This window comes from Ursus maritimus, unplaced genomic scaffold, assembly GCF_017311325.1.
Source record: "Ursus maritimus isolate PB19 unplaced genomic scaffold, ASM1731132v1 scaffold_10, whole genome shotgun sequence".
NCBI classification, from domain to species: Eukaryota; Metazoa; Chordata; class Mammalia; order Carnivora; family Ursidae; genus Ursus; species Ursus maritimus.
In genome coordinates this window covers 4,853,821-4,876,230 of record NW_024423344.1, presented here as the reverse complement: position 1 = coordinate 4,876,230, position 22,410 = coordinate 4,853,821, and the positions used below count along the sequence as shown (strand labels likewise).

Genomic DNA, 22,410 nt, shown 5'->3' with positions numbered 1-22,410 from the left:
ACAAAGGGGAAGCCGTGAAAGACGCTTGTGTTCTGCAATCACGTTTCCCGCTGTGCCCAAGAGGCCACCATAGATCTTACTTGCAGACGCTTCCAGAGATTAAAAAGTCTTTAGAGGCGAAGGAGACGTAGGCCCTAGGAATGTCTACTTCTGCATTTCCTGGTACTGTTGAACTCCACCAGGGAAAATACACGTCTTCCCTCAATGTATGTTCTGCATATACAATTAAGTGTTTCAGGTCTTCCCGGGCCCCTGCGCGGAGGCGGGCTCGGGCGGCGCGGGGCAGGGCCTGCAGGCGGGGCGGGGCGCCCACGCTGCTAACGGTCCAGGCGGGCGAGCGCGTGCCCGCGGGCGGCTCCTCCAGGGGCCCTGCCGGCCGGGAGCGCGCCGCTGCTGCCGGCACTGGCCCCGCCCCCGCGGCCGCGGCTTCCTCTCGCATTTCCAGCTCGGCTGGTGCCGCTGCTCCTCGGGGCTGCGGCTGAGCCCGGCCGGGGCGGCGCCCGCCTGCGCCATGAGGATCCCGCGCTCGGGGCCCGCTCCGGGCCTCTCGGTGCGGCGGCGTCGGCCGTGAGTAGGCGCGGCGCTCTGGGGCGGACGCGGGCCCGCGCTCGCCGAGGACGCTCGCGATGGGGGACAGGTAACCCTGCCCGGGCCGGGCCGAGCCCAGAGCCTCGAGGCTCCCCGCCACCGGGACCCTGGGCGGGAGGGCCCCCACGTGGCCCCACTGAAGGTCCTTTTGCCTTTTGCACAGGTGGCTCCGGGTGACCGTCCTCCCCGGCTGCGTGGGCTGCAGGACCGTGGCCGTTCAGGCGTCCTGGACGGTGCGCGACATCAAGGAGCGCATCTTGACCGAGACGGGCTTCCCGGTGTCGGAGCAGCGGCTGTGGCTCGGCGACAGGGAGGTATGGCCCGCCGATCCCCTCTCCTTAGTAGGACGATGGGCCCGCCTCTATGCTCCGGGTTGTAGCGCGTCCACTAGCTATCAGTAGGCTCGCTGAGAGTGAAACTGAACGGGTTTTATTCCCATGTCGTGGAAGGCAGATAGATGCTCAGTTAATGGTCACCCTGGAAATAATGCTTTGTACATAACACGAACAACATCAAACGGGTATGTTCTCATCATTACTTGTAATTTTAATTGATTTACCATTTCAACATTTGTGTCACCCTGCCCCCTGCCCGCCGTTTTGTCTGAATCTTCACTTCCTGAAATTAAGATACTTTTTCAATGGGCTTTATAGTCAGAGGGTTTTTGTTGTTGTGGTTTACTTGTTTTGAAGTGACTTAACCATTACTCACGTTTTTCCTAATTGTGTTGTACTTTTAGCTGGAGTATTTTCACCTTTAATGTCTTAGAGGTTCCCCTCAGTTTTGAATCATAGAAATTTAGGGCTGAAAGGATCTTCGGACTGTATTATAGAAGCTGTTATTTTGAGGAATACATGCTCATTAAAACTTTTGAGTTGCAAATGAATGAGAGCAAAACTTTGGAAGATAGCAATATTTCATATTGTCATATATATACTGTAAGGTTAGTGAAAAAGCTAAATTTTCTCAAAGGAGGAGTTAAATGGAGGCATTTTACTGAAAATTAACTTCTTCGATCCTTAAAATTTATTCAAATTTTATGTGATAAAAGTTCATTTCCAGGTTTTAAAGAGGTAAAAATGTTAATAAATATATAAGGACACTGAGCCATACAGAATGACATTTCAGGTGTTGGATTTGTACCCAGTACAAACATTGGGGAAGTACTTGATACCTGTGATTTTTAATCCCTCAATGTAATCTTGACCTTCTGTGTACCTGGGTCCACACCATGGTCTCTTGACCACTTAGACACAGACTTTCAGTTAAACTGCTGTTATGTTCCTCCACAGCTCAGCCCTCCTTACCAGCTCCCCAACGTGTTTGGTGGCATTCAGACAGTGACTTGATTGAGGACTTTGGACAGAATCTAGGAGCAAAGTTTGTCATTCTTACCTCTTTTTTCTGGGCCCATCTCTGCCTCTTAGCCTTCCTTGTATACTCTTCTGGTTCTATACCTCCTTCTTTGGTTACTCCCCTGGGTCTGCTTTGTCATCTCGTCCCTTACATGTGTTCATACCAAGAGGCTCAGTCATGGCTCAGTGTTGCCATTAACAGTGTTCTTGGAGGTGTCTGCAAAGCATTGGTAGTGGATGGTGAATGTGGCTATGGTGCATGGAATGTTTCAGATTGAGTGGATGGGTGGGTAGGGTTCTGGTTACGAAACTTGTGTTGTCCTGAGCTAGGGAGTTCTAGACTATGACTGACTATAGAGGTGAAACTGGAAAGAAAGAATATACAGCACACTTCGGAGAAGTATGATTATGGCAGTTTGGTACCAAATGGGTGTGCACATGTGTGTGCTTGTGTGCATGTGTGTAGTGTAATGGGGTAGATGTAAAATAAGACAGAAGGTCTTGCCAAGGATGTTCACAAGCCTTGAGACAGACTCAGAAATAATGGAATTCTAAATATGTCAGGGTAGGAAGGAAACAAAAGCTGTTGAGGACTCCTTGTCACTCACTGGTTTTGGTTGGTACTGGACATAGTAAGAAGTAGGCACTCAGTACTTTGTCTTTCTGGGGCATCTACTCTCCTCTTTCTCCTTATCTCTCTTTTGTTTTCCTGGCCTGGAAGTGGAATTTTTAAGTTTACCTCCTGTCTCATGCAGAGACGGAAACTATTCATTATAGCTGTGTATCTCCCTGATCGTTTTTCCTCTTGTACCAAATGTGGTCGAGCCTCAAATCAGGAGGTTTGAAATATTACTTAACTTTCCTGTCCCTTAATTGATCAAAAATGTCCTTTCTGTCAACTCTTGAATCTTAGAACCTCCTTGTGTCCTTGACCGCTGAACAAAGGAAGAGGTGTTGGGAGATCCAATTGTAATCAATATTGTATTGTTTGCATAGTAATTTGGAAATAGTTATTGTTTCATGGTAAATGAAAATGAGCATGTCTGAGGTTTTTGAGGGAGGTTGAGGCTGACATGGACGGAAATCCAGATGTTCAAATCATTTTACAATCACTCTGTTTTAAAATACGTGTGTAAGGACTTAAATGGGCAACTTTATTTCATTGCCTCTGGAGATGAATAGGACCAGTGCGACTTTGGTCGGTTGGAGTGATTTTGGGTCTAGGAAGGAGAGAGGCCCAAGCAAAATCCTTTAATCTTGGCAGACTCAGGAGGAGAAAGCTGATAGCACTGCTGAGGTCAGTTATCTATGCTGCTTGATTTCTCTCTGGGAGAATCACTTCGCTGTAGATAGGTCACTGATTACAGTCCACCGAAAGCATTCACAGTCAGACTCACATAGTCGGTTACATCTGTTTTTACTAACATTTTACTGTGTCTTCTTCCTTTTCAATTGAAGTCTCCTTTAAGACCTGCAAACTTCTTCCTGCCTAAAAAATTTCCTTCCTTCCTCTCTTCCTGCCTTTCTTCCTTCAGATGTACCTTGGCTATTACTAAATTGGACTAGTAATCCTTGCTTATGCATGGCTCTCTTTTAGTAACTAATCAGTTAGTTAATTAACTAACAATAGAATGAACAACCAAGATGACATCATCCAACTGGAGAATGAGAACACTGTTAATAGTTTATATTTACCTCTGTGCTTCTCCTCCCCAGCCTGTGTGCCTGTCTTTTTTCCCTTACCCCTTCGTGTTTATTATTTTGTTGCCTGTTTTTGTAGTTGTTTTAATAGTTTTATCATAAGTGTGTGTATGTGTGTGTGTATATGATATATACCTATGTATGTATCGATCTATATACGTGTATGTGTATAACCTAAATATATAACCTGAATGATATACTGTTTACTTTTACTTGTTTATGAACTTTATAAAAAGTTTGTTATTCCATATGTAGTAACCTGGAATTAGCTTTTTCACTCAATATTATGTTATGAATATTCATGCAAAGTTATGTACAGTTTAGTTAATCCATTTTTCTCTGCTGTATGATATTCCACTATATTAATATGTCATAGAATTGGGTTGTTTCTGAGATTTTTGTGGTTAACAACACAAAATAATTACTATTCTTATCCATATCTCCTATGCAGGGAGTTTTTTCGGGCCTGCTTTAAGATTCAGTGGGAATATGTATATGAAAGTGCTTTATAAGCTGGGAGCTGTAACAATGTGCTCAGATATGTATTTTAGAAATGGGGACTAGAATGATGATACACAGAGAGTAAGGAAACCAGAGGTGAGATCATTATAAAAATCCAAGAAATATTAGGAGTCTGAGCAATTGGAAATGGGAGAAGAACAGGTTAGGTCTGAGAGAAATTGGGAATGTACTTGCTGGAAACTGGAGGGTAATTGGATGTGTGGTTTGCAGAGAGAGAGAACTTCTCCCCACGGTTCCCTCTACAGTGAACAGTTAGGAGGTGCCCCTGTTAATTGAGATACAAGGTAGAAGATGAGAGATAAGGGTTTGGAAGGAAATCCAGTGAGGTCACTTTTGACAGTTTGAGCTTTAGGAAGGATATCAGTGTGGTATGGGTGGTAGACAGTGGGAAATAATGAATATTTGATATGGTAAATGATGTCATTCACACCTTGTTGAGGAGTGTAAGTTATGAAGGTGATTCTTCAGGTGAGCTTTTGAGTAATGATTTGCAGACCGTTGACCTGTGAGAGGTCATTCCATAGTAACACTTGAGTGCGGGAGAATGTCGATCTGGCTTTGGCTTCTGAGTGGTACACTTTGGAAATGTGAAAAGAATAATTTTGTTTATTTTAATGATTCTGATTCATCATAAAAAATTTAAGTTCTTTTGAAGCAGGTCTCTATTTGTAATTATTTAAGGAAAAATCTTTTAGGTTTAAGTTAAAATCCTTTAGGTTAAGAAAAATCCTTTAATTAAATAAAATTGTTGACTAAATTTCTGTTTTTTGAAATATTCACTTCTCCAGAGCAACTTATTTCCTGATGAGAATGGTTAACAAACATTATTTCTTAAATGAAAAAAAAGACGAGGTAGTTTCTAATGTACAGTTTTAGGAACAATAATGCTTTTCGTACATTTTCTTTTCTTTTTTCAGTTACCTGACTGGATCAAGATTGGAGATCTGACTTTCAAAAATTGTCATCTTTTTGTAAACCTTCAATCAAAAGGCTTGAAAGGGGGAGGTATTACATTGATTTTACTGGGAGCGTATGCCATTTTTAGTTGCATAAAGATTATATTTTAAAAGTGAAATGAAAGTATATTCCATGGGATGAAATGAGGGGGTATCCGGGCCGGAGGAAAGCAAGGGTAGATGGAGCTGGTGAATTGTAAGAATGTGTGGGGTATCATGCCCTGTGGAGCAGAATCTTGCTGGGGCTTGCTCCTCTTGGCACTGTGTTTGGCACTGTGCCAAAATGATGTCGATAAATTTGTAGTGATGATTTCATTGTTTTAAGCACAGAGTTCTTTTTTAATGATACACAGATTTTTTTTCTTTTTTTTTTTTTTCTGTGCATCTGAAAAGTTAACTTTTCTTTTCCCATCCTCTCTATACTTGCCAGTCACCACCTCTCTGAAGGCAACCGGGTCAGTCAGTTCTATGATTCTCTCAGTTAGGAAATGCCTAAGGCTATTTGAACTGGACCGCCACAGGGACATTGACTATGCCGATCTCAGAATAATCAGAACATTGGTTGAGTTTGAGAATATTAACAATGTCATGATAGACACCGCTATCTCTGGCTTATTGTTTAGTGGCAAAGTACCTACAAAATGATGCCATTATTTCACTTGCTTTGGAAAATGGCAGCAATCCCTGCCCTCACCTCCTGCCATGCTTTTTATTTTTGAATTAATAATCTTTTGTGATATATAGTCTATTTCTGAACATTTTTTTAAAACCTGAATTTTGCAGTTTAATTAAAAGTCTTGAGAGTCGATAAATTGATTCCGCTTTGCTTTCTACTCAATCTTAGGTAGATTTCCATACCTGAGTGCTGCAGTAAAATGTATAAAGTCATAACTTGTATAATTTTACTATGTCTTAGAACCAAATAACCCAGTGGTAATAGTCATGGGATTTTTTTTTTCTAAATCATTTTTTAAATGTGTTATGGATTTTAGGTCGATTTGGTCAGACAACTCCACCACTTGTTGATTTTCTCAAGGACATTTTAAGAAGATATCCAGAAGGAGGACAGATTCTTAAGGTAGGGCATGTGTTGTGTACATGTGTGAATTTACTTTGATAAAAATGAGATGGAGTAAAATGAATTGGAAGTCCTAGTAGTGTTTCACTTTTTAAAAATTTTGTCTATATTTAAATAGCAGTATTTATTTCCCTCTGTGCCTGCAGTGCATATGCTGGATAGGATGGGTTGAAAATGCAGCCATTGTAAATACTTGAGGTTTCAGAGTCAGAGGAACTCACTAAGTTGTTGTGTGCTGTGATCAAGACACTGTTGCTCTAGGGACACTCTTTTTGTCATTTTACGTAAGTATATAGTGTAATTTTATAAATGTTATGTGAAACATCTTGCAGATACTTTACAAAACAACCTGTTGACTAGATGAACAAAATAATGCAAAACCTGCATTCAGGGGCCATGAACACATTTGACCCCTGGATTTAGAGATTTGCCTTTTAGGAGAATTTATTTAATAGGATAATGATTTTAGTTATTTGTTTCTATTTTCAGTGTATTCTTTTAGTTTGAATATACTCATTGAATACCTGTCAAACAACCCAAAAAACTGAACAACCATAAAAGAAAGCAATAGTAGAAGATAACAGCAAAAATTAGATTTTGTGTTTAAGCCTAATGAGGAAACTCCTCAATTAATTGTAAGAGTAGATCAACTATCCTGCATTTTTCTTCTTGTTGATTTATTTAGTGTTTGATGCCTTTAACATCTTGGCCCTCATTATATTTCTGGTTTAGATGCTGAGTTTTTAGAGAGTAAGGATTAGGTGTGTTTAATTGAATTTAAATAGTCATACTCTGATAGGTGCTGATTGGGGGGATTGCTCCATCATTAGTGATTTTATTTTTTTGTTGTTTTTATTTTTTATTTTTTTATTTTTATTTCTTTTTTTGGGTTCAGGAGTAGAATTTACTGATCCATCACTTACATATACCATCCAGTGCTTATCATAACAAGTGCCCGCCCTTCTTAGTACCCTCTACCTGTTTAGCCCATCCCCCCACCCACTTCCCTCCATCAACCCTGTTTGTTCTCTATCATTAAGGGTCTCTTATGGTTTTTTTTCCTTTTATTCACTTCCTACACATTCATCTGTTTTCTTTCCTAAATTTCACATGTGAGTGAATCATACAGTATTTGTCTTTTTTTGCCTGACTCATTTTGCTTAGCATAATACACTCTAGCTCCATCCATGTTGCAAATGGCAAGATTTCATTCTTTTTGATGGCTGAGTAATAGTCCATTATATGTATATACCACATTTTCTTTATCCATTCATCAGTCGATGGACACTTGGGCTCTCTCCCCTCGTTTGGCTATTGTTGATAGTGCTGCTGTAAACATCAGAGTGCATGTATCCCTTTGAATCTGTACTTTTGGATCCTTTGGGTAAATAGTAGTAATACTGTTGCTGGATCATAGGGTTGTTCTATTTTTAACTTTTTTAAGGAACCTCCATACTATTTTCCAGAGTGGCTGCATCAGTTTGCATTCCTACCAGCAGTGCAAGAGGGTTCCTCTTTTTCCACATCCTCGCCAACATCTGTTGTTTCCTATGTTGTTAATTTTAGCCATTCTGACAGGTGTGAGATGGTGGTTTTGATTTGTATTTCCCTGCTGATGAGTGATGTTGAGCATGTTTTCATGTGTCTGTTAGCCATCTGGATGTCTTCTTGGAAAAAATGTCTATTCGTGCCTTCTGCTGATTTCTTAACTGGATTATTTGTTTCTTGGGTGTTGAGTTTGATAAGTTCTTTATAGATTTTGGATATTAACTGTTTATTAGGTATGTCATTTTCAAATATTTTCTCCCATTCCATAGACTGCCTTTTAGTTTTGCTCATCATTTCCTTGCTGTGCAGAAGCTTTTTATCTTGATGAAATCCCAATAGTTCATTTTTGCTTTTGTTACCTTTTCCTCTGGCAATGTGTCTAGTAAGTTGCTACTGCTGAGATCAAAGAGGTTGCTGCCTGTGTTCTCTCCTGGGGTTCTGTTGGCTTCCTGTCTCACTTTTAGGTCTTTCATCCATTTTTAATTTATTTTTGGGTATGGTGTAAGAAAGTGGTCCAGTTTCATTCTTCTGCATGTTGCTGTCCAGTTTTCTCAACACCATTTGTTAAAGAGGCTGTCTTTTTTCCATTGGATGTTCTTTCCTGCTTTGTTGAGGATTGGTTGACCATATAGCTGTGGGTCTGTTTCTGGGTTTTCTATTCTATTCCATTGAGCTGTATGTCTGTTCTTGTGCCAGTACCATACTGGCTTGATGGCTACAGCTTTGTAATAGAGCTTGAAGTTTGGAGTTGTGTTGCTTCCAGCTTTGATTTTCTTTTTCAACATTACTTTGGCTATTTGGGGTCTTTTGTGGTTCCATATAAATTTTGGAATTGTTTGTTCTAGCTCTGTGAAAAATGCTGATGGTGGGGTGCCTTGGTAGCTCAGTCAGTTGAGTGTCCAACTTTTGGTTTTGGCTCTGGTCATGGTCTCAGGGTTGTGAGATCAAGCCCTGCCTCGGGCTCCAAGCTCAATGGGGAAGTCTGCTTGTGTTTTTCTCCCTCTCCTTCTGCCCCTCTCCCTACTCATGTGTGCACACACTGTCTCTCTCTAAAATGAATAAACCTTAAAAAAATGCTGGTTATATTTTGATAGGGATTGCATTAAATGTGTAGATTGCTTTGGGTAGTGTTGACATTTTAACAATGTTCTTCCAATCCATGAGCGTGGATTTTTTCCCCCATTTTTTTGTGTTCCCGTAAGTTTCTTTTCTAAGTGTTCTTTAGTTTTCAGAGTACAGATCTTTTACCTCTTTGATTAGGTTTATTCCTAGGTATCTTATGGCTTTTGGTGCAATTATAAATGGGATTGATTCCTTGATTTCTTTTTCTGCTGCTTCATTATTGGTGTGTAGAAATGCAATAGACTTCTTTACATTGATTTTATATCCTGTCACTTTATTGAGTTCGTATATTAGTTCTAGCAATTTTTTGGTGGAGTCTTTCAGGTTTTCTACATAGAGTATCATGTTGACTGTAAATGGTGAAAGTTTGACTTCTTCCTTGCCAGTTTGGATGCCTTTTATTTATTTCTTTGTGTTGTCTGATTGCTGAGGCTAAGACTTCCAGTACTATGTTAAATAATCATGGTGAGAGGGGCTATCCCTGTCTTGTTCCTGACTGTAGGGGAAAAGCTCTCAGTTTTTCCCCATTGAGGATGTTATTATCTATGGGTCTTTCATAAATGGCCTTTATGATATTGAGGTATGTTCCCTCTATCCCTACTTTGTTGAGGGTTTTTATCAAGAATGGGTGCTGTATTTTGTCAAATGCTTTTTCTGCATCTATTGAGAGTACCATATGGTTCTTATCCTTTCTTTTATTAATGTGGTATATCATGTGGCTTGATTTGCAGATATTGAACCACCCCTGTAGCCCAGGAATAAATCCCACTTGATCGTGGTGAATAATTCCTTTAATGTACAGTTGGATCCTATTAGGTAGTATCTTGTTGAGAATTTTTGCATCCGTGTTCATCAGGGATATTGGCCTGTAATTCTCTTTTATAATGGGGGTCTTTGTCTGGTTTTAATCAAAGTAATGCTGGCCTCAGAGTTTGGAAGTTTTCCTTCCATTTCTATTTTTTGGAACAGTTTGAAAGTAATAGGTATTCACTCTTCTTTGAATGTCTGTTCGAATTCCCCTGGGAAGCCATCTGGCCCTGGACTCTTGTTTGTTGGGAGCTTTTTGATTACTCATTGAGTTTCTTTGCCAGTTATGGGTCTGTTCAAGTTTTCTATTTCTTCCTGTTTGAGTTTTGGTAGTTTGTATGTTTCCAGGAATATGTCCATTTCTTCTAGATTGCTGAGTTTGTTGGCATATACTTTTTCATAATATTCTCATAATTGTTTATATTTCTGTGGTGTTGGTTCTGATCTCTCCTCTTTCATTTGTGATTTTATTTATTTGGGTCCTTTCTCTTTTTGATAAGTCTGGCTAGGGGTTTATCAATTTTATTAATTCTTTCAGAGAACCAGCTCTTATTTTCATTGATCTGGTTTTTTTGTTTGTTCATTTCTTTATCATTTATTTCTGCTCTAATCTTTATTACTTCCCTTCTTCTGCTGGCTTTAGGCTTTCTTTGCAGTTCTTTTCTAGCTCCTTAAGGTATAAGGTTAGGTTGTGTGAGACTTTTCTTGCTTCTTGAGGTAGTCCTATATTGCAATATATTTCCCTTTTAGGATTGCCTTTGCTATAACCCCAAGGTTCTGGACTGTCTTGCTTTCATTTTCATTTGTTTTTGTGTATTTTTTAATTTCTTCTTTAATTTCCTGGGTAACCCATTCATTCTTTAGTGAGGTGTTCTTTTAATCTCCATGTATCTCCATGTTCTTTTAATCTCCATGTATTTCCAAATTTTTTCTTGTGGTTGACTTCAAGTTTCAAATATTGTGGTCTGAAAATTTGCATGGTATGATCTCAGTCTTTTTCTACCGGTTGCGGCCTGATTTGTGACCCAGTATGCGATCTATTCTGGAGAATGTTCCATGTGCACTAGAAGAGAATGTGTATTCTGCTTTAGGATGGAATGTTCTGAATATATCTGTTAAGTCCATCTGGTCCAGTGTGTCTTGCAAAGCCACTGTTTCCTTGTTAATTTTCTCCTTAGATGATCTGTCCATTGATGTAAGTGGGTTGTTAAAGTCCCCTTACTGTTATTGTATTATTATCAATGATTTTCTTTATGTTTGTTTTTAATTGATTTATATGTTTGGGTGCTCCCAAGTTGAGGGCATAAATATTTACAGTTGTTAGATCTTCTTGATGCATAGACCCCTTCATTATGATATAATGCCCTTCTTCATTTCTTGTTACAGTCTTTGGTTTAAAATCTCTTTTGTCAGATATAAGTATGTCTACTCTGGCTTTCTTTCGGTGGCCATTAGCATGATAGATGCTTCTCTACCCCCTCACTTTCAATCTGTGTCTTTAGGTCTAAAAGGAGTCTCTTGTAGGTTTTGCTGTTGGCATTGCCATAGGATCAGTATAAGCTCTCCTTAATTCTTGTCTGTCCTCACCGCTCTCTCCCCTCATTTACTGTGAATAATACAGGGTAAATTATTGTGTTTTAAAGACCCATCCATTTAAAATATAACCACTTGATTTGGTTTGGTCTAAGTCAGAGCTTCTCCACGCAGTTATCCTTTGTTGACTTTTCCTTACTTTCGACAAGGTCCAGAATAAACAAGAGATAATATCTTGAGTTCAAGTTTGATGATTATGGTGCTGACTTTAAGAGTTGGACTCTTATTTCAGAGTCTGGTGCTCCCTTCAAATGGACCACAGTCCAGCCTGTTTTTGGTAGGCATGCAAAACTGATTGGGGTTGTTGAGACTGAGGATTTTTTTGTGGCTACCGATGGGTGTAAATCTTGTAGTTTGCTCTTTCCTTTCTGTGTTGCAGAGGTGTGACCACCCATCTGCCAAACAAATAACACTACTACCTTCCTTGTGAGAAAGGAATGAGTCAGTCCTGACTGTGAAGAAGCTTTCAGCTTTAGTGCAGTGGAAAGACAGGTTCATAACCCAACTTCTCAAGAATGCAGAATACTAATTGGTACACACATACATTTTTCCTAAAAGAAAGTAAGTTTGGTAAGAAAGTGATAAATAAAGGTCTGTATTTGGTAACTACCTTGGGAAGAAGATACCTGTCCCAGAAGCAGAACAATCCATGCAGCTTTCAGAAATGGAGTAATTTCTTTTGAATGAAGGCTTTGAGTGGATTATAAATAAGAGAGTTATAGTCTCAGGATTTGTATTTGGGGTGAGGAGATAGCAAGTTAAAAATCGCATTTTAGGTGTATAATTGGAGAAGGACTCACAAGCTTTCAACCAGACTCTCAATGCTTGTGACAATTAGATGCAATCACATCCCCACTGGATTTAAAGGTAACGATGCCAATAGTGGGTTCCTGTTACTTAAATGTAATTACTTTTTAAACGTTATACATAAATTTGAAGATGGGCAGGTTACTGTATTATTATTAAATATTATTTTTTGGTGTATTTCTTGATTAGGAATTAATTCAGAACGCAGAAGATGCGGGGGCCACAGAAGTTAAATTTTTATATGATGAAACTCAATATGGAACAGAGACTCTTTGGTCAAAAGATATGGCACAATATCAGGGTAAGAATCAATAATTAGCTAGGAACAAGGTTTGTTTTATGTGTGAACAGGTCATTTATAGTGATTTACAATACTCTGATGAACAGTCTAATTACCATGCATACTGTACTTCTTGGTATACTTAATTCCACTTTTTTGGATGTTTTTCTCTGCTTTTGATGGGCAGGAGTCTGCTAAGTCAGTATTTTTAGAGAACAAAGAGTAAAAATGTTGAAAGTCAAAGTAACAATGTAAATACATAAGCCTCTTATTCTATTCAGTGAACTTGTGAGTTATATTATTAGGAAGACAGAAGGACACCCTTTCCATATATGTAACACTTCTCTGCATTTAGAAAGAAGTATTATTTTCTACTTTTAGGGTACCCTTGACGTGTTTTGATGTGGGTTGGGAAGAAGGATTGAAGGAGACAAGAGAATAAGGAAGGACAATGAAAGGAAAGACAGTAAGAGAACCATAACCAATCAACTACTGGCCTACTCTTTGACGTGTTGTGCTCAAAAGAATGTTCATAACTTTTAGTGGAACTTAAAAGTCAATAGAATGATATATATGATACGTACAAACTACATATGATTATATATAATAGAATGACTATATATAATGGAGGGTTATTGAAAATGAGAACGATTGATTCAGACTTCCCTAAACAGACTTTTAAAGAGGTGTAAGTCATATATTTTTGAAAAGATGTTTTATGATTTAGGAGAGTAATCAACATTAATTGTTAAATACTTAAACATTATATATTTAACATTTACTAGAGCTGATATATTCATTCTTTGGTCAGATTTGTGATGGGCAAGTTGTACTTGTTTGTTGTGTGAAGACAGTGAGACCTAACATACCAGGAGGCTGCCATTCTAGACCTGACCCCTCCTGCCTTGGTGATGGGGGCAGGCTGTCTCTCTACCGTCTTCCAGTTTTATAATGAGAGGAGTAACAAGTCAGGTGTCCTGGTTCTAGGATTCCTTGATTTATTGTTAACTACTGTTGAAAGATACCAGATGTGGAGAGGAGGCTCTTGTTTAGGTCCTGGTCCTGCACAGGCCCACCACGAGGCATGTCTCCACTGGGCACCAGTTTGCCCGGTGACTGCTCCAATCTTCATATTTACTCACCATGATTAAGTAGATGGCCTCGCCCTGCTTAATTTCAGTCCACTCGTCTGTAAATGGTAATAAGAACAAAATCTGCCTCCAAGTTATTTTTTTTTAAAGATTTTATTTATTTGAGAGAGAGAGAGAGCACAAGTGAGCACAGAGGGAGAGGGAGCCTGATGCAGGGCTTGATCCCAGGACCCCAGGTTCATGACCTGAGCAGAAGGCGAACACTTAACCAACTGAGCTACCCAGTGCTCCTGCTTCCAAGTTATTTTGTGGATTAAATGGGTTTATCTGTGTGATAATTTTATGTCTTGTGTCATACTGATATTATTATGTATGTACCGTAGAGCCTAAAGGCAACAGTGTGAGAAGATCCTAGAAGTCTTTTGCTTCAAACTCCTACCTAAAGTCTAGGATTTTTTGCTTCCAGCCTTGACTTCACCTCATTTAAAAAAACAAACAAACAAAATATATATATATATATATATGTGTATATGTATATATGTGTATATACACACATATATATATATATATATATATACATACACATACATATCAAAACCAGATTATTTAACTGTTTGTTAAAAACAGATTTATTAATTTGTGCATAAGTACAGTTGACCCTGGAAGAATGTGGGGGTTAGGGGTGCCAACCCCCGTGCAGTCAAAAATCTGTGTATAACTTCTGACTTCCCCAAAACTTAACTACTAACAGTCTATTATTGACCAGAACATCTTATCCGTAACGTAGTCAATTAACACATATATTGTATGCTATATGTATTATGTACTGTATTCTTCCAATATGGTAAACTAGAGGGAGGAAAATGTTAAGAAAATTGTAAAAAAAAGAAAATACATTTACAGCATTTACCAAAAAAAAATTCGTGTATAATCCGTGCAGTTCAAACCTGTGTTGTTCAAGGGTCGGCTATACACTTAGAGATAGGGTCTTTAAATTATTATCAGATGAGCTGATTTAAAATAAACTTGGACACATTAAAGTAGGAAGAAATCATCTTTGATACCTTTATTTATAACAAATATTTGCTCAATGCTCTTGGATATTTGAGAATGTCTCTCTCTTATGTTCAGATATAAATGTTGTCTTAGCTGGTATTATTGTCTTGGATCTTAGTTTTGTTTCCCTTTATTGATACTTAATTTTGCAAAAGAGAACTCTTCAGTCCACCTTGTTTTTGTTCTTTTTTATATAATCAGGTGACAGAAGACTCAATCTGTCAAATCAGGTGCATAGAAATGAGGAGATCTCACCCATTTTCACACCAGTAAGGATTTCAAGGATGTGGTTAATTAAGAGACACAGTGAAGGAAGTATGGAGAAGTCTTGGACTCCCAGCACCTCCTGCTAGGTCCGTTCATGCTGTGCTGGACACACCTGGGCCTACAGTTAGCGGAGATGGCCTCTGAGTGATGCACGCAGGCCATCACCTACACAAAAGGAGCTATTTCAGTGATTAAACATGTTAATGTTTTTCTCTGATAATTAAATAGCTTGTGACTTTTTCAGGGAGTTCTGTTTCATAAATCTGTAAATTCCAGGTTTACTTATAATAAGCAAGTTCAAAAAAGTATCCCCTGGACTCCTCTGCTAGCAGATAGTGTTTTTGCCCAGAGATCTGTCATCAGCATATTTACAAGGAGATTTGGCTGGGTTCTCCCTCTCTCTCTCTCTCCCCCTATTCCCTTTCAGGAGTAAGTAGATTGCAGGGCTGCTGCTCACCTTTCCTTCCCAGATAACTAACTTCTGTCTGAGAAAATTGTCTCAAGAGGTTTATTGTTTTGTTATTTCACTCTCAGAACCAAGAGGCACCTTTTCAATCAGGGTTGATTGGGGTATTTTAAAATTGACCTGCAAGATAGAGGTGGAGATTCAGTGAGATATGAGATTAAACCTCCAGGATGAGTATGATTTCAGGATGAGTATAATCAGGGGCGCCTGGGTGGCACAGCGGTTAAGCGTCTGCCTTCGGCTCAGGGCGTGATCCCGGCGTTATGGGATCGAGAGCCCCGCATCAGGCTCCTCCGCTATGAGCCTGCTTCTTCCTCTTCCACTCCCCCTGCTTGTGTTCCCTCTCTCGCTGGCTGTCTCTCTGTCAAATAAATAAATAAAAAAAATCTTAAAAAAAAAAAAAGATGAGTATAATCAGATAATACCGTGATTAAAATCTGAAATAACTGGATTATGCCTGCTAGATACAGAAGTCAGTGAAGAGCGATGCATAGTGCTGCCTCACCGGGTTGTTTGCTGGCTGAGTGGGCTTGTCTGAGCGCTGCAAGGTTTAGCACCGATTAGCCCGTGTATCAGGGCGCGCCCTGGAAGCCGGCGTTTGCGTGTGTCCGGCGCGCCCCGGAAGGCGGCATACACATGTGACAGGGTGTGTTCCGGAAGGCGGCGTACGCGTGTGTCAGGGCGTGCTCCGGAAGGCGGCATACACGTGTGTCAGGCGCTCCCCGGAAGCCGGTGTACACGTGTGTCCGGCGCACCCCGGAAGGCGGCGTACACATGTGTCAGGGCGTGTTCTGGAAGGCGGCGTACACGTGTGTCAGGGCGTGCTCCGGAAGGCGGCGTACACGTGTGTCAGGCGCCGTCAGGAAGCCAGTGTATAGGACAGTTCCACACACGGGGGTGTTGGTCGCCTGTCTCCTTCCTTCTAGTAGCTCAGTGATGGGTCCGATGGGAGACAGTTTTGGTGTGTCGTAAACCTTGGAGAGTGAGGATGTGAGGAGGAAATTCTTTTTCATTTGAAGCACTACTTTGTTTGAATTTGTAAGAACATGCATCTTCTGTAACTTGACAGATGTTTTCTAAAAGCAGCTGGGCCTCAGAGGGTTTTTGGGTTGACAGTGGAAAGGAAGGGAGGTCTTCCTCCAGGCTGGCAGCTCTGCTTTGCTCCCGGCCGGGGTTACCTCGTGTGTTCCCTGCTGGATTTCTAATTCCCTTCTGTAGACCTTCTAGTTATGCAGGTTCTTTCTGGATTCTGGCAGAGGTTCACTCTCAGTCCTGGTGTTCAGTGTTGTGAAGTTTTGTGGTCCCTGTTTCTGTGTCTTCATAGGTATTTTTAATGGACATTTGGAGTAGGCAGAACGAGACACTGTTCGCCAGATGCCCTTTTGGCCCAGTTATAGTTAGCTGTTGATGATTAAGATACTAATTTTATTAAGATTCCTATAATAATATTTTGCTAATCATAAGTACTTAACATGTCATATCCCACTAATGATTACAACAGTCACGGTATCTGACTGTTTAGGCCTTTACTCTGCTAGGCATTGTGCTGGGCCCTCATTTGTACTGTGTCATTTGAGCCTCCACACTTTGCGAGGCGACATTGTTCTCATCCTTATTTTACAGACTAGCAGTTGAGGAGACTGAGCCTTAAAGACTTTCGTTTGCCCGAAGTGATGAGTTGGTAATGGTAGAATTGGGTCAGAAATCTGGAGTCCACTTCAGCCCCTGCATGCTCCTCCTCGGAAGGGCCTCGGCAGTCTTGGCTACTTTCCTATCCATCCTTAGACTATTTTACACACAGCACCAGGCCATTTTTTGTAAAACAAAGGATGGCCAGCATCCTCATATCTGAGCTTGAATTTATAGGCACGTGAAGAGAAGCTTCTGGGGGTGCTGGAAGGTTCTCTGTGTTCATTTGGATGACATTTCCACAGGTTTATTTGCTTTGTAAGAATTCATCAAGCTGTGCACTTAAGATCTTTGCACTTTATATAAATTATTTTTAAATATAATTAATTACTATAGTTGAACATAGTCAAAGAATGTTAGAGATTCTGAAGTTTCAAAAAGTGGTGTTCCAAGAATATTTTGAATGATAAAGTCACATTATAAATGCAAATATTTTGAATTATAAAGATAACCTTTTAAAAGAACTACTTTGAAGACAGGGTAGTAGTATTCTGAAGTGCTGATTTTAAAATTTGTCACATTAATGGTTATTTTAGTTACACAGGTAATGCCTTGTATAGAAAAATCCACAGGCTGACAAAAACAGAAACAAACAAGGTGATTATTAACATGACTAAAGGATTATTTTTCTCTTTATGAAAAAATATATTAACAAGGTTTTTTTAGATAGCAAGTCTCCTTAGTACATTTATAGGTTATCCTGTTTACAAAATGATTTAAATATGCCATTTAGGAACAAATTTTATAAAGTAATACTATACTCTGATTAACTTCCTCATTTGCTCTGTGGTTTGGATGTCTAAGTATCATAAAATCCTTCATTTTTCCTTTTTGGAGTTCTGGCCAGCAATCATTTTTTTTTCCTGCTAGTTATTTTTTACCATTAGTTTGTGTTTTTACTTTTATTGTGAAAATCAGAATTATCATGCAGAATTCAGTCATTCCATTCACTTCTTTCTATCTTCCCATGGAATAAGCAGTTTTATGTAGAGGAAGCTCTTGACAGAGGACTGAACACCACAGCTTACTTCTTTCTGAATACTGCATGTGCGCTTTAACACGCAGGGCCGGCTCTGTATGTATACAACAATGCAGTTTTCACCCCAGAGGACTGGCACGGCATTCAGGAAATAGCCAGAAGCAGGAAAAAGGACGACCCCCTGAAGGTTGGAAGATTCGGAATCGGGTTTAATTCTGTCTATCATATAACAGGTATAGTATTTAGTTTTTGAGTCACGGTTGTGAAAATTATTTTAACCTATATTTTGTAATGTATTTGGTTAACTTTGGAGATGATACTTTGAAATTCATCTTTTCCACATTTTCTGGTGGCAGCCAGAAATATGCCAGTGAACTATCCATGTTTTCTAAAGTTACCATGGTCGATACACCAGAGCTTCATCATGTGATGCTAAAAGTTAATGTCGTGATCCGATGGGATCAGTGTAATATTATATAGTAAGTTATCTTACATGAGGTTTGAAATGTAGCTCTTGAAATGCCTATATAAATTGTTCCTACTCTAAAAAAATTTTACACTGAATATCTTTGAGTCAGACAAACATTTTCACAGATTTTCTTGTACATATTTTTAATTAGGAGATTAAAGAGGAAAGTATAATACTCAGTAGAATTGAATAACAAAGTGAAGATCTTTGATTCTGGTTTCTCAACATTTTCCTGATAAAAATTTTGCTCTTCTTTAACTTTTGAGTATTTTAAAGATTACTTTGAAATCATGTTTGAATCTAGACAGAATATGAGGATTCTGGTTCATGGGTACAATAGGAAGTACATGAAACTTTTGGTGTAGACATCTCTAAGAGTAGTTGGCTATTCTTCCAGAGTCAGAGCTCTCAGTTTTTATTTACTGTAGTTTGTGCTAAGAAGTTTTTTTTAATGGGATTGGCACTTGCTATGGTTTAGTTTCAAACTCTGTTTGCATTTTGAACTTGCAGGAGGAGAGACTGAGCTAGCTGGCAGAGCTATAGCTATAGCTAGGGTAACCATATAACTAACTGTTCACACTGGAACACTCAGCAGAGTGGAAGACGGTGGTATCATTCTCAAACTGCTCGTCTGAATTGGAGCTGCAAGTGGGATGTTGGGTCACCCTCACTATAGTCCAGTTGTAGTAAGCGTCTATTTTGATTGCATTTATATTATTATAATATATTGTGTAATGTAAATTATATGTTAAATCATATCTCACAGTATTGTGTAACAACTATACACGAATGTTAATGTTGATGTGTTTATTTATGAGTTACCCCTCAGGCCTGTGACGTGTGGAAGTTTTAAAATTTTATGGGGGCACATAGGTGAATTGCATAAGCATGGAGACTGTCGTACAGGAATGAATTGTTTAGTCAGAGAGTCTAGCTGACTGCCAGCATCTGCAAATCACTGTGGATTTGTTTGTTCCCTGTTTGCGAATGAGCACGGTTATGTGGGACGGTATTAACTGGAGTGCTGTGCTCTAATCTGAGGATTTGCGAAGGTCATGCATTATGCTTTACAACTGTCAGGAATCTCTCTGATGTAATTTCAGTAACGGGAGTGCAGATGTGATGTAAAGGGAGTGCAGACGAGAGTGCCATCCCACCATTGTTGATGGATTTAGCGGCTGGGTTGGTGGATGTTACATTTCCTACTTAAAATACCTGGAAGTTTAGGAGTCCGTGGTTGTGACAGCTCAGCCTGCTGAAGTCCATAGCATCTGACATTTCTAGTTTTTCTGCCTCTGTGGAAATATTATTCTTTCTGTGGTTGAGAAACAGGTGAAACAGTTGCTATTGGTTTTAGGAGCCATGCTACATAAAAAATTTGTCTCTTGCAGCATTACGCTTAGGTTCCGTGTGGTGAGGTGTGCTCAGCATGAGAGGCACAGGGGTGGAGGCGAACTGTGGTGTGGGGGGGGGCTTGTTGTAGACTCACCCCAGGGCTTTTGCTCACCAAGTAACACGGTGGGCAGAGTCACCTGTGCGGTGATTTCTCTCCCCCTCTTTGCAGAGGATCTGTGGTTGAAATGTTTGAGTGTAGGATGCAACTCTTTGTATAATTGAGTTCAGGTGGCTGTGGGGGCCGAGTATAAATATCCAGATACCCTTTACATATGTTAATTGTTTAGTAGGTGTTTGAAGATTTAGCTTACGTTTTCACAGTAAGCATTTAAAGTTTCTCTGCCTTGTATTTACTGAATCAAAAGAGAATCGTTAGATTTCATGTTCAGAGAATCAAATTTCTGAGCTAAATTTAGTTTGATTTTAGATAAATCTGTGTTTGAGTCACTTTACGGTTTATGCTTTTCCACATATAATATTTTGATAGTAATTATACATTGTAATTATAATTGTCCATTAAATTTCAGAGTTGATCGTGACTGTTGAATTTTTCTTCACAGATGTTCCTTGTATCTTTAGTGGTGACCAGATTGGAATGCTAGATCCTCATCAGACACTTTTTGGTCCGCATGAATCAGGACAATGTTGGAACCTCAAAGATGACAGCAAAGAAATTAGTGAACTTTCAGACCAGTTTGCACCATTTATTGGTATTTTTGGAAGCACCAAGGAAACGTTTGTAAATGCCAATTTTCCAGGAACGTTTTTCCGTTTCCCTCTTCGCCTACAACCTTCCCAGCTTAGTAGTAACCTCTACAATAAGCAGAAGGTTCTTGAGCTGTTTGAGTCTTTCAGGGCAGATGCAGACACAGTGCTGCTCTTCCTAAAAAGTGTGCAGGATGTCTCCTTACACGTCCGAGAGGCCGATGGAACCGAGAGACTGGTGTTTAGGGTAACTGCTAGTGAGAATAAGGCCCTGAAACATGAGAGGCCCAATTCTGTAAAGATCCTGGAAACTGCTATAAGTAATTATTGTAAAAAAATTCCAAGCAATAGCATAACCTGTGTAACATATCATATAAATATAGTTTTAGAAGATGAGAGTACTAAGGACGCACAAAAAACGTCTTGGCTTGTGTGTAACAGTGTGGGTGGGCGAGGGATTAGTGGTAAACTTGACTCTTTAGCTGATGAATTGAAATTTGTCCCAATCATTGGAATAGCCATGTCTTTGTCAAGAGATGATGAAGAAAAAGGAGCAATAGCTGATTTCTCAGGAAAAGCCTTCTGCTTTCTTCCTTTGCCGCCGGGTGAGGAAAGCAAAACAGGCCTCCCAGTTCACATCAGCGGGTTCTTTGGCCTGACTGACAATCGCAGAAGCATAAAGTGGCGAGAGCTGGATCAGTGGAGAGACCCGGCAGCTTTGTGGAATGAATTTCTTGTTGTGAACGTTGTCCCTAAAGCCTACGCAACTCTGATCTTAGATTCCATAAAACGTCTGGAGACAGAAAAGAGCTCCGATTTTCCCTTGTCGGTTGACATCATCTATAAGCTTTGGCCCGATGCGAACAAAGTCAAGGTGCACTGGCAGCCGGTGTTAGAGCCTCTGTTTAACGAGCTGTTCCAGAATGCAGTGATGTATTCCATTAGCAACCACTGGGTCAAGCTGGAGCAGGCCTACTTCTCAGAACTGGACGAAAGTTTGGAATACACAAAAACCGTTCTCAACTACCTCCAGAGCTCAGGGAAGCAGATTGTCAAGGTACCGGCCAATCTTGCTGCTGCCGTTCAGCTCGCTGCCTCCAGCCCCAAACCTGTGAGGAAGGTGACGCCCGCGTGGGTGCGGCAGGTGCTGAGGAAGTCTGCGCACCCGGGTGATGCCCAAGACAAGCTTCACCTTCTGGAATTTGTGCTTTCTGACCAAGCCTACAGTGAACTCCTGGGGTTGGAGCTGCTACCTTTACAAAACGGAAATTTTGTGCCCTTCTCCTCATCTGTATCAGATCAAGATGTTATTTATATTACCTCAGAAGACTATCCAAGGTAGAGCTCACGCTTCTGCAGTGCTTGTTTCCCTCCTCCCACCCCCACATACGTCTAGAGTCCTTTATTGTGAAATTCGTCAGTCATCATCAGTGTAGATTTTATAGTCAGGAAAACTTTTGCAGAAATACTTTGTTAAAATATGAAAGGGTATATTTTTACATTCTAAAGTGAAAAAGCATTCAGATGTTAATGAGCCAGAAAGTTATCGAACAGTTGTTTCTCTTGGAAATCTCAATAACAGAACACTGAAAACAGTGGTTCTAAAGTGCTAATAATGAAGTAAGATTAAGTCAATAATGAATTATTTTGATGAAATTGAATTTAATGGGAATAGTACATTAAGGAACTCTTGATAACTGAGGATGTGTATGACATCTCAGAAAATAAAGTTAATTGCATTCTAAGATGTTTAGACTATTCTGGACTTGGATATGGTACATGATGCTACCGTGTTTTAAAGTGAAGCCTAGATAATATTCGATCAAAAAGTATTGTAGTGTGATTTGGTACGTGCATTATAATTTATGTAATATAGTACATTTAACTGATTTGAAATTATGTAATAGAATTTCTTTATCTTAGAATTGTTAGAAGG

At 39.7% G+C, this 22,410-nt stretch overlaps 1 protein-coding gene across 1 annotated transcript in view; it reads left to right on the top strand.

Moving 5' to 3' along the window:
- The first annotated feature begins 496 nt into the window (after positions 1-496).
- SACS (sacsin molecular chaperone) overlaps positions 497-22,410 on the top strand; it is a 46,201-nt gene continuing 24,287 nt past the window's right edge. Inside the window, exons 1-7 of the mRNA XM_040621553.1 lie at positions 497-637; positions 752-902; positions 5,084-5,171; positions 6,115-6,200; positions 12,267-12,378; positions 17,992-18,138; positions 20,330-21,812. Coding sequence (XP_040477487.1) covers positions 627-637; positions 752-902; positions 5,084-5,171; positions 6,115-6,200; positions 12,267-12,378; positions 17,992-18,138; positions 20,330-21,812 — 2,078 coding nt within the window. The 5' untranslated portion in view covers positions 497-626. The remainder of the gene's footprint in view (positions 638-751; positions 903-5,083; positions 5,172-6,114; positions 6,201-12,266; positions 12,379-17,991; positions 18,139-20,329; positions 21,813-22,410) is intronic.